This window comes from Cryptomeria japonica, chromosome 2 (assembly GCF_030272615.1).
Source record: "Cryptomeria japonica chromosome 2, Sugi_1.0, whole genome shotgun sequence".
In the NCBI taxonomy this organism is placed as follows: Eukaryota; Viridiplantae; Streptophyta; class Pinopsida; order Cupressales; family Cupressaceae; genus Cryptomeria; species Cryptomeria japonica.
Window position 1 is genome coordinate 522,273,151 of NC_081406.1, and position 12,249 is coordinate 522,285,399.

At 34.6% G+C, this 12,249-nt stretch overlaps 1 protein-coding gene across 1 annotated transcript in view; it reads right to left on the reverse strand.

The window, feature by feature from the left end:
• Positions 1-1,788: 1,788 nt before the first annotated feature.
• The window catches only part of LOC131035267 (protein disulfide-isomerase SCO2), a 150,644-nt gene continuing 140,183 nt past the window's right edge, over positions 1,789-12,249 (reverse strand). The window contains exon 3 of the mRNA XM_057966936.2: positions 1,789-2,271. Within this exon, the coding sequence (XP_057822919.1) occupies positions 2,198-2,271 (74 nt within the window). The 3' untranslated portion in view covers positions 1,789-2,197. The remainder of the gene's footprint in view (positions 2,272-12,249) is intronic.

Sequence of the window (12,249 nt, forward strand, 5' to 3'; positions counted from 1 at the left end):
ACTACCAATTGATCTCTCTCTCTCTCTCTCTCTCTCTCTCTCTCTCTCTCTCTCTCTGACCTAATTGAAAAGTTGAGTGACCTAATTACAAACATGACATGAGCATCTTCCTAATTGAAAAGTTGAGTGACCTAATTGCAAACATGACATGAGCATCTTCCTAATTGAAAAGTTTTATTTTAGTTATAACTGGAACCTTGTAAGAGGATGCAAAGTGGATTTAAAACTATCACTTCTCCACTGAGACCTTTGTTGCACAAGCAACATTATTTTCAAAATTTGGCCTACAATTGATCTCATGTACTACACAAATCTGTGCAAAAAAATTGACCAAATTTAGCCCTAATTGACTTTCCACACCTCTTCGACATACCCATTGCACACTAAGATGCAATTGCTAGTTTACTTTTATTGCACTATGATCCATTGGAAGGATTTTTATTTTTAATTAAACATATGCATTAATTTATAATCCCTTCTAAATTTTATAAATACAAATATACACACATTTTTCCAATAATTTATCTTTCCTTTATAATTAAAACTTTTTAATTACTCTTTCTCCTTTCTTCTATTATTTTATTGTTTAGGCTTCCTACTATAATTGTATTATATTCCAATAATCTATCTTTCCTTTATAATTAGACCTTTTTAATTACTCTTTCTCATCTCTTTTCTAATTTTATTGTTTAGGCTTTTTGAATTTGTTTTCATGCATTTTCTCTAGTTTATTGATTGGCTTTTCTTCTCTCTTTTGATACTTTGGTTTGTTATAAACTAAAACATTTATAGTTATCTTCTTTTTTTTTTGTGTAACTTTACTTCTTTCAGACTATATTCTTCTTCTTTTAGACTATATTCTTTCCCCCTTTTATTGTGTAGTTTTCTCCACCTCTCTATATATACTCCTTTTTATGGTTTTTTAGATGATTGTTTTTCTTTTCTAACTTTCTTTACCACTTTTAGATGATTGTTAGTAACTTATTTTGTAGTTTACTCTTTAAAAATTTAAATCATTTTCTATCACCCATTTCCCCCTTCTTTTTTTGTCATAGGTTTTTGGTATTCTCATTTTTTTCTACAATCCTTTTCTTCTTTAATATTATATTTGTTTAGTGCATTTGTGTCCCTTTTTGTTCGAGGCCCCTTACTTTGTAGTATAGCATTCAATCTTTGCTTTCTTTTTTGTTCTTCTATTGTTTTGAGCATTTGTTTATTAGGATTTTTTATTTATTTTTTTTATTTTCTAATTTTTCATTTTATGCTTATTCTTATCTTGCCTCTCATATTTTATCTTTTTAGTTTCTTGGTGTTTTCCTTTTCTTGTTCTTGCCTTATTCTTGTTACTTTATTTTAATCATCCTTTTTTATTTTATTTTTTAATTTGACTTTTAACTGTCACAACCTTTATAAATCTTTTTCTACAATCAATTACTACATTTTTTTCCCTGATGATAAACATTGAATGAAAAATAAACACAATTTTTATCCAAAAATATTTTTATATCTACAACATTTTAAGTGTAGTATCAAGATTCGATTAAGATAATAAACTTAATCCACATTTTATTGTATTTTTATAATACTACCAGCATAATGTTTCCATATCGTGAAGGGTCCTTAACTTTGGAAAAAACTTAAAAGTCTGGGGAGGTTTTGTTAATGCAATTAAATCTCTCCAAGTATAACTATTTAAATACAACAATGCCACCAGCGTGAATTTACCACATTATCAAGAGTCCTCATTTTAAATAAAAAGGGAAAATATATGACAGGGCAAGAGAAGAATTATTTCCGAGCTGTGATGTGATATTATTGAAGATGATGTTTAAAAAAATATAAATGTGAAGAAGGCAGAAGTGCCCTCACATTCTGACAAGGTTTTGCCAAAAAGGATGAAACCAATATATTGACCATTCCTGAAGTCAGATGAAGTCGATTGCCTCAACATCTATAACACAACAAATTTTCTCTTGAAGACAGAGGGTCATATTAAAATTAGCAAAGATATGGAGCAATGCCATGCCATGCAATGCAAGACAAATAATTAATCGTCACATCTTTTTTCCTTGAAGATACAATTGAACCTAGAAACTTGAATTTATTTTAAATGAACGAGTATAGATATCCTTTTCCAATATCTTTTGCTTAAATAAAATTTCCTTCCTCAACTTTTTTGCTCAGAATGATTTCCTACTCATGGAGGTTTTCCATTATCCAGGTCCTCCATGACATCAATATCACTTCGCCTTGTTATTTTCTGGACATACCCTGCAACCATACAGTCATTCAAGATCAAAACCTGCAATAATTGAAAATAATTAAAATCTATGATTGAACAAATCCTCAATAAATTAAAAAAGAGACTTTAATGCATCCTCCAAGGGGTGGATAACAGAAAATGCTAGACATTGAGAGGCCCTAAATGGGTCAAAACAGACAACTAGCAAATAGTTTAAAACGCATATCATGTCCACATTGTGACAGGGCATATCTCTGTTGAATTATCTATTTGTAAGTGAATCATGTCCACATGCCATAAGACTTCTATGTTGAACGTTTAAACTATTCCTTGAATTTCTGATTCTTCAAGAAGACACAAGAAAGAATGAATGTTTGAAATTGTCTCAATCTTGCACCAAACTGGTAGTAACTAGACAATTCATTGTTCATAAAGTCGATTATGAAAAGTAATACTTCTACCTACACAGGAGTGTTACTTCACAGCTTCCTCTAATTTGATGAATCTTGTCTACATTCTCAAAATCTGTATAAGGCTCTGAATGAGAGAAGTTACAAATATGTTTCTAATCCTAAACGTGGCCATATGAGATGTAAAAAATGTTAGATAGTCTTGCACGTGAACTTTCCTTCCGGGAAAAGTTAACTCGAAATTTCATAATACTATATGCATAGGTTTTAACTTTTGTCAAATCACTATGGTTACAGATTATCAAATCTTCTTTTGTGTTATTTGATAGTTGAGTTCAACTACTATAATCGCATACAAGGATAAGTTGTGTTACTTATAAACCATGTTCTAAACTGTGGCATAGCAGCAGCATTCTCCAGATACTTCAAATTTTAGATGTCACCCATTGTTGACAGCTTTGGAATTTCTCAAGTTTCAATCAGTTGACACACTTCAGGCACTTTAGACCAACATTTTGCAATTTTCATAGCATTCTCAGCAGGTAACAACATTCTGGCCACCTCTGTGTTTATAGATAGACAACAGTACATCTCATGAATGCAGAAGACCATATGCAAGCCAACTCTTCATGTTTGCTCATGACAAATGACAAGGCTATCTCCAGATTTGGGCTCAGCACAAACTCAGCAAGCCTCATTTTCAAATTAATGTGAACTCGCCACTAAGACTGGGTAAAAGACTAGGCAAATTGAAAAATCATATCATATACATAATCTATATTAAAATGTAATTAGTACACTATGGCCCATGAAAACAAAATATATTTGTTTTGTACTAAAAGCACCAAATAGCATTGTAGAATGGTTTTTTATAGAAGCCAAAAAATGAAACTTCCCAATCCCATTATTAAGGAACAAACTCTCAACCTACAACCCATGTGAAACAACTTATAACAATGTGTTAACGATAGCTATTTTGTCCCTACCAAGAAATTTCAACAGACTTGTAAATTTCTCAACTTTTTGATCACAGACATTCCATTAAATGGTGGATAATTGGATTTATGTGTATTTCAGCCAACATTAGAACAAACAGGTTCACCAAATGCACCTAATGGTACCTCTATTTTGTCACTTGGAAAGATTAAAGTTAAACAATTATAACAATAGTCATAAAAAATGATTGAACATGATCTTTATATTAACGGAAGAAATTTAGAATGTACTCTCATACAACTTAATTGAAACAAAGATTTCAGTATCTGACCTTGACTGTAGTAATGGAGCTGCTGCTAAACTGAACTCAAAGCATTCTTACATGTGTAGATACAGTTGATATACTTCAGGCATAATAAAGCTCCTTGAGACAACACACAAAACTCAAGGATTTCTGCACTCTATATCCTTTTTTAATCTGAGAATAAATTGTTGATAAAAAAACAAGAAATATTATTCCCAACTTAATGTAATCAGCAAGTGTACTGAATGCTGTTAAAATATGGCCAAAAGATAAAATAAACTACACAATATCTGATGTAGATTGTCTGAATTAGGTCTATGGACCTGTTATGAAACATCCACAGTCCAAGGTTGCAAAACTCGCAAAACTCTCGAGTCAATTTACCAAGCGAATCACTCACCCAATAACTTGCCGACAAGTTTTTGTAAAACTCATGGCGATTCTTGCTTGAATAACTCGTGTAAATGCAAAAAATTGTGATTTTTCCTTGAAAAACTCGTCCAAATTCATATAATTTAGTTTTCCATGCTTGTTATTAAAAAAACATGATTTTCATTGGCAGTGAAGTACAAATGTTTCTAACTACCCATCTTTGTCTATAAGTCAGACTCAAATATATACATGAAATATAACTCGCAAAACTCGAGTCAATTTACCAAGCGAATCACTCACCCAATAACTTGCCGACAAGTTTTTGTAAAACTCATGGCGATTCTTGCTTGAATAACTCATGTGTAAATGCAAAAAATTGTGATTTTTCCTTGAAAAACTCGTCCAAATTCATATAATTTAGTTTTCCATGCTTGTTATTAAAAAAACATGATTTTCATTGGCAGTGAAGTACAAATGTTTCTAACTACCCATCTTTGTCTATAAGTCAGACTCAAATATATACATGAAATATAACTCGCAAAACTCTTGAGTCAATTTACCAAGCGAATCACTCACCCAATAACTTGCCGACAAGTTTTTGTAAAACTCATGGCGATTCTTGCTTGAATAACTCATGTGTAAATGCAAAAAATTGTGATTTTTCCTTGAAAAACTCGTCCAAATTCATATAATTTAGTTTTCCATGCTTGTTATTAAAAAAACATGATTTTCATTGGCAGTGAAGTACAAATGTTTCTAGCTACCCATCTTTGTCTATAAGTCAGACTCAAATATATACATGAAATATAACATTTAAGTATAAGTTATATTTCATGTATATATTGGCAAGATATTTGAGAGTGGTTTCAAATCTCTTAGAAGATCTTATAAATTTTCAGACAATCAAATTTCAGTAATTAGCAGGCTCCTATCAACATTCTCTCGCTCTCTCTATCTCACTTTCTTTATCTCCCCTGAACTCTAGACCTATCTCTCTCCCTATCACTCTTCCTCTATCCCCTCTCTAGCTCTCTCTATCTCACTCTCCTCTCTCCCCCAAGATCTAGACCTATTTTTGTACCTCTCTCTCTCATCCTCAGACCCCCACGGGGTGCTACCCTCGACCTCATTTTGGTGTTGCCCCCAAAACCTCATAAAACGTTATTATTACACAACTTGCCAAAAATATCTTTAGATGGGGCAACTTCTACATGACATGGCTAGTGGAAGAAGCATTGTAACTCATTCAGGGTTGAACTTGTCTTTTGGTCTATGCTATGCATTAAACTCTAATTTTGATTTATATCTGACGGAAATTAGTGATATGCTCAACAAATTTGGTGATATATGTGCTTTTGAAGAATATTTTTTTTAAATTGTGTATTTTAAAATATTCAATAAACTTGTCGAGTTATTGCCAATTTTTTCCCAAGTCTTTTGGTGAATCCAAAGTTTTAAAAAAATTTGGGCCAGCCAAGTCATTGTCGAGTCCAATTTTTTCAACTATGATCCACGCAGCTAGAAGAATTTTGGGTGGCTCTGTGAATGCTGGGACTATTATTCTTCTTCCTTATCCTCCTGGACAGTGTTGACGTGTCTAAAATCGTATTGCTAGAACTCTATCCAACCAACACAGAATAAAATGTTCTCGGTGAGTATCCTATCCTCTCTTGTATAAGGAATCCCTAATGCTGTTTTAGTTGATCAGAGGGGACAACCTCAAGGTTCCAACTGTCAAGTCATGACTGCGGGATAACTCAGTGATTGATGTGTTTTGCTAGGAGCACAAGGGGGCTTACGTTTACAACAAATTGGTCTGCATCTGATTCTCGAATTGGGAAATAAAAGCAAAAGGGAAGGGTTTAGGGATCCTAAGGACAGCGATAAGAATGACTAGTGTAGCGGGTAGACAGATTTCCATAAACAGATTCTTGTTTCGCTAGAGACACCCTCACAACTAGACAAGAACAGTGCAATCTACAAGGGATGAAGGATTTTCAAACCGGAGACATTCATTTAGGCACCCAATTCTGGCACAGCCTAAGACGAACACCTACAGTTGAACTAAGCGCAGTTTGGGTTCAGACTAACCATGCACAGTGACCTACAATCAATAGGCCCCCAATGGTATGAACCTGAAATGCATCAAATACTCTCCACATTTTTCCATTGAAATCATTGAACTCTAATTCTAACTAGCTGAAAGAAACCATGCAAACAGAATAAAACCAAGATGATAAACACCAAATCAATATCCATATATTGATTTCAGCTGCTATTACAACAATTTCTGCAACATTTCTATGCTACTCCTAATCTGAAAACTGCTGAAACCTATCTAACTTCTAATTCCTAGAAATCTAATTATCTAAAAAAAACTTCTAACTATCTAACTCTAAAAATCTAACCCTTTACAAAAGAAAGGCCTCTCCCTTTTATAAATTTTACAAATTTGAACCAAAGGTCAGGATTGACTGCATTCAACAGTCTTGATCTACCTTCTAGAACTTGGCAGCTTTAACCCATGCCCATTCAATCCTCAGTTATCCTCCCAACCACATTTCCAACTACCTACAATTGTTTGGCATCAATTCGGTCAATCCGGTAGTTGGAAATAACTATCTTGTGTTCCTTTGTTTTAAAATATCTTGAACGGAGCCCACAGGCAATTCTTTACTTTAAACAATTCAGTTTTGCAACTGATTTTTTGGAATTAATTCCAATTGTGTAATTCTGAGAACGCATTGACTTGTAGCATTCTGAGTGCTCTTTCATTTTCAGTCTTGTCGGTTCAACAATGGCGTGCTTCCCCGTGATTGATTGTTGTTTTGATCCTATGCATTGCATCTTCACTTTCAAGCTTGATCACGATCCTATCTTCAATCTACGCTTCAGGTGGCCGCCTTAGCTCGTTGATTCTACAAACAACCAATTTCGACCCGAATTAATCATTTTTGAAAAATTAATTCAACAAATACTAGATTTCTGGGGCAATGTCCGGCTTTGTTTTGGCAGAGACAAAAGATGTTTGCTTTTTTTTAAATAATATAAATCACCCTTGTGCGAAATTAGGGTTTTAAGATTAAAATGCGTGACTTTAATTTTCCTCCGGCAAGATGCGATTTCGTCTGGTAGGTGAATGATTTGTTTTAAATTGCAACGCCCCCTTATGAATTTCGGCCTATTTGGCTAAAATGCGAGATTTCCATTTGGCAAATTCGAAGGTTTAATTCGTAATATACGAATTTAGTCCGATTTGACCTTTTTGCGTGATTTTGGTCCCTTAGATGAAATTAGGGGTTTTGGTTTGTAATTTTAATAAAATCACCAAAATTTTAAAAGGCCCCCTTTGTTAGATAAAAATTCAGGCCTTTTGATTAAAGGGGGCGATTTTATGCTTTGATTTAAACATACCAACTTTGCCTTATGAAATTTTGGCTATCTCACCCACAATGCATGATTTTGGTTTTAATATTAAAGCACCCTTTCTATTGATTTTGGGCTATCAAGCCGAAATGAGAGGCGCAATGTTGGCTTAAGTTCTCTTTAAACGTATTTCGGCCCTTTTGGGCCTTTTGCACGATCTTATTGAACCTCCTTTTCTTTGCTTATGAAACTCGGGTTTTTTTTAATGAGAATGGGCGACTACGTCAAAACCCAGGTTTTGCAAAGGATATGGAAGGGGAACTTTGGGCTCCATGAAAAAAAATGTCCGATTTTCTGGCTCAAATGAAACTCGGACGTTTTGGTAGAAATGCGCGATTTTACCCTCCACTTCATTTTCGGCCTATGAGCTTGATTTGGCGTGACTTGAGTGTCTCACTTTTCGGCCTAAAAGACCTTGATGCTATGAATTTTTGGCTCCTTTGTATTTTCGGCTTATGGGGTCCTTTTGCAAACTTGGTCTTCTAATTTCGGCTAATTTGGCCGAACTGCGCGATTTCCTTTCCTTGTGCCTTTTCCGCAAAACATGAGAATGGGCCGACTTTGTTTTTACGCCTTCCTATGTGATTTAATTCAGGTCTTTTTGCAAGAATGTGCGATTTTCAGCTTGTGTGCTTCTCTTGCAAACTAGGGCATCAGAGGGGAGATGCGCGACTTTCTTTTCTGTTGCTTCGGCATCTGCAAGGTGCTAGGGTTTGAAAGTGCAAGATCCTTCATTCTCTCTCTATCGGGCAGACCAAAAAAAAACGTTGGGGTCCCCTAAAGCAGGGGCGTGTGTGCGAGCACAACAGACAGCAAAGAAACCCGAATATTTCTAAGTATTGAGACCACTGCTGCAGAGTATTCATTTTTTAATAACTCTTCAAATAATGGTGCACACCTTCAACCCACTGGAACTTGTCTGTACATGTTGCAGCTGATGGAAAGATATCCAGAAAACCTTAATAAGGGAAGCTCCTCACTCCCAAAATCCTCACACCCTGCTGCATTTGTGTAACCTGCTGCCTAGGGTTTGACCAGCTGGAAGTTGACTCAACCTGACTTTATCACTTCACAAATATCCAACAAACTCCAATCTCTCCACGTAAAGCTTTGTAAGGCTGCCTTAGGGTCTACCAAAAAGGTACGGCCAGATCGCAGGATGGTACCAGCAAGGTGAAATAAATTTAAATCAAATCCCTTCCAAATAATGTCACACTTACTATGCTTTGGTTCTTTGAAATGTTTTGCAAGGAAATATATTTGATAAATCTCTGCTCTTCACACTTTTGGAAATGAACTTCAACATAAATCTCCACAAAACCATAACCAAATGCTGCAAAATCAAATAAACAAATGTTCAGCAGTACAATGAACTCTGGATGAATCCACTCCGCTAGGTGGATTTTTGCTCATGAAACTGATGGTCAAAAGGGTTTTCAGCCTTTGGCTTAAGGATGAACCTGGTTCAATCTCTCAAATAAACAAGGGTTTCATAAATTGTTCAGAATGCCCTTTCACTACTCCTGTCATGTCCCCATCTTTGACCCAAAAAGATAACGAACAATGAACAGTTGTGTGATCAAGGGTGGCAGCCTTGATAACAATTTTTAAGTAGTTAAGAAGTAACAAGAGTACATGGTACCAATATTAGGTTGTATATTTATAATTGTAAAATAGAAGAACATTGGGAAAATCACCATATTCCAATGGATTATTAAGGTAAAGACAGTATGGAATGGATAGTTTAGCTACCAATCAAGGAATAAAGACTTGCAAGCATCCAAGGTGTTAGAAATTGATCTTCCATCAAAGGGCTTCATGAGCATTGATATAATAGTTAGCATCCAGATCATATAACAATCTGATTTGCCATCATAGAAGAGGCCGATAATCAAGTAAAGGAGTAACAATTATCTTTATATGATATACAGATCAATAATTGATCAAGTGGAAGAAAGCAATCTTGTTAAGCATCAACATATGAGATAATCGTTATCATTTTTATTCCCAGCAGATCGAATAATGCATTAAGGCCAACTATACACAGTGGACTGAAGGAGCAGCCAATCTATGATTACATTAATCATTAAACGATGCTGCGCAGAAAACATCCATTCATTATTATCATTGTTAGAGATAATAGAAAGAGCACCAATTGCCATCAAGACTCCGATTATACAACTAGGAGTTATACATACGGTCATACCGCTGGTAAAAGAAGGAATTGATGAAGATAAAGCTTAGGCAGCAATCATTAAAAACAATTAATAATCTATTCACCTCATGGATGTCAATATCTACGGATCATCATTTGTGAATCATTACCTAGCGCCTCACTCCCTTAGGCGCTATGTTCACTCTCAATGCTGTAAAGAATGGCTAGCCGACAGAAGACACGATTGTATTGAGTCACCATGGCTATAAACTTAGCACGACTCGGGGGAGTGTGATCGTACGCTGACAAGAAAGGAATATCAGCTATGTATAAAAACAGCAGACAACAACTAATATTAAACAATACCGATTAAGGGAAGAATGCTATCAAACAACTAATCGATATCTAAAGAATCACGATATTAATACAGCGATTTATATTATGAGGAGTATTAATGACAGCAATCCATTATCCTGAAGACAGCAATAAGTAAGGAGACTAATCAGAGGTTAAGAAATGACTAATTGCATATGGAAGGGTGATATTAGTTAAGCAAAGAAGGCGGTCATGAATAGACATAAGTCATGACCTTTACAACTTAACTTATCCTTCCATTTGGAAGATATATGAAGGCATTCACTTCCACTTCAACAAGGATGGATTTGTGAATTACTATTTTTATTTATTTCTGATAAAGTGCTCAGGTAGGCGAAGTGGGTGATTCCACCAATCAATAAGATCTTCCGTGCATGTTAGAAGGAATCAATAGGCAGAGACAATATCCACACTAATTGCAAGAGCCAACCAAGTAAGATCTGTAACAGCAATAGCCTATTGCGGCAATCATTAGATCATCGCCATTACAAGTTTCGTATCAAAAAGGGGATCAGATCTGGTTGATCAACAACAGTGAAACTTACATATACTCTAAAAGAATATATCGGGAATATTAAATACTCTCAGTAGCAAATATAATGCATATATACGTGAAGTAATAGCAGGAACAACAGTCAACATATACATACTGTAAAAGATAAGATCACATTCATAATAAGAAGACCTACGATAATTTCCATCATTGTTACAAATGCATTAGATAAACGGAAGTAGATAATTGCAATAAGCGTATCACGAGTCATGACTATCCAAATTCATTTTGGGTACAAGTTTTAATAAAGGAAGTCTCTAAAAATTGAAATTATAAGAAATCGGTCTTAGGTCCTAAGAGACTAAAGAAGGGGACATTACACGTCCACACCTTTCTTTTATAAGCACTTTTGGAAAAAATAAAATATTTTAATTTGTGTCCCCTTATTTTCCTCCAAAAGTGACTTTAGACTCTTTTAAATAATTAAATGTAAGTTGTATTCTAATTTTTACTTTTCGACAACTTAACATTTAACTATTTAATTAATTTCCACACGAAGCTACGAAAAATATTAAGTGATCCAAATATGAATTCTGACAATGCCAAAATAGCCTTAAGTTCTTAGAAGATTGAACTTAATTAAAATTGGTGCTTTCCAAAAATAGTAAACTCCTCCAAGAAATGTGGAGTGCTCCCAGAATGTTGAAATTGTATCTAGAAAGTACCGTTGGACTCATTTTGATCTCTTTAACTTACCACCACTATCAGAATTCCTTTCTAATAGAGCTGGTTCTCTCCAAAATTCTCAAAACTTTCCAAGAAAGTTGGAATGGATTGAATAAAGGACATTACAAGTCCCCCCTTCCCAAAATTGCTTGACTTCAAGCAATGCCAACTCAAACCTCCAAATATTCCCAATTGGACCCATCTGCAAGCACCAGGATCCCAAATCAATCTAGGAGGTTGTGAATCTTTTTGTCTAATATGCTATGTTGCATCGCACCTGCAATAATCTATTGAAGATTCAGTGAGCTCCCTGGAAAACTGCTTCTCTCTCCCATGTTTCCACTATGCCCCACTGATATAAATTGGAAAATTTGAGAAGTAATTCACTTTTTTCATTCCAGAAGTCTCTAAATAATGGTCATAATCATGCAGAAACCTATTTTCCTGAATTAGTTCCAAAGATAGCCTATTAAAATCCACAAACATTCCTTTGCAAAAATGATCCTCGTTAATGATATTGAAGGTTGTTCCTTCCAAGAAGGCACATAAACCAGCATGAGTGCAAGCTGAAAACAATTTATGACAGCCACAAATCACCTGTTTTTTCACCCAAATCAGAATTGTGTTGGCTAGATTTTCCATTCTCTTCAACTGAAAACATTTGCAAACATTCTCCCATGATTCCATGACCTCAAAGGGATTGATCTTGCTGCTATTCAAGTCTAAAATCATCAACTTATAATCTGATTTTATCAAAATTAACAATCTAGAAATGAAATAGCAGCTACTAAAATAAAATTTTCTTGCAAT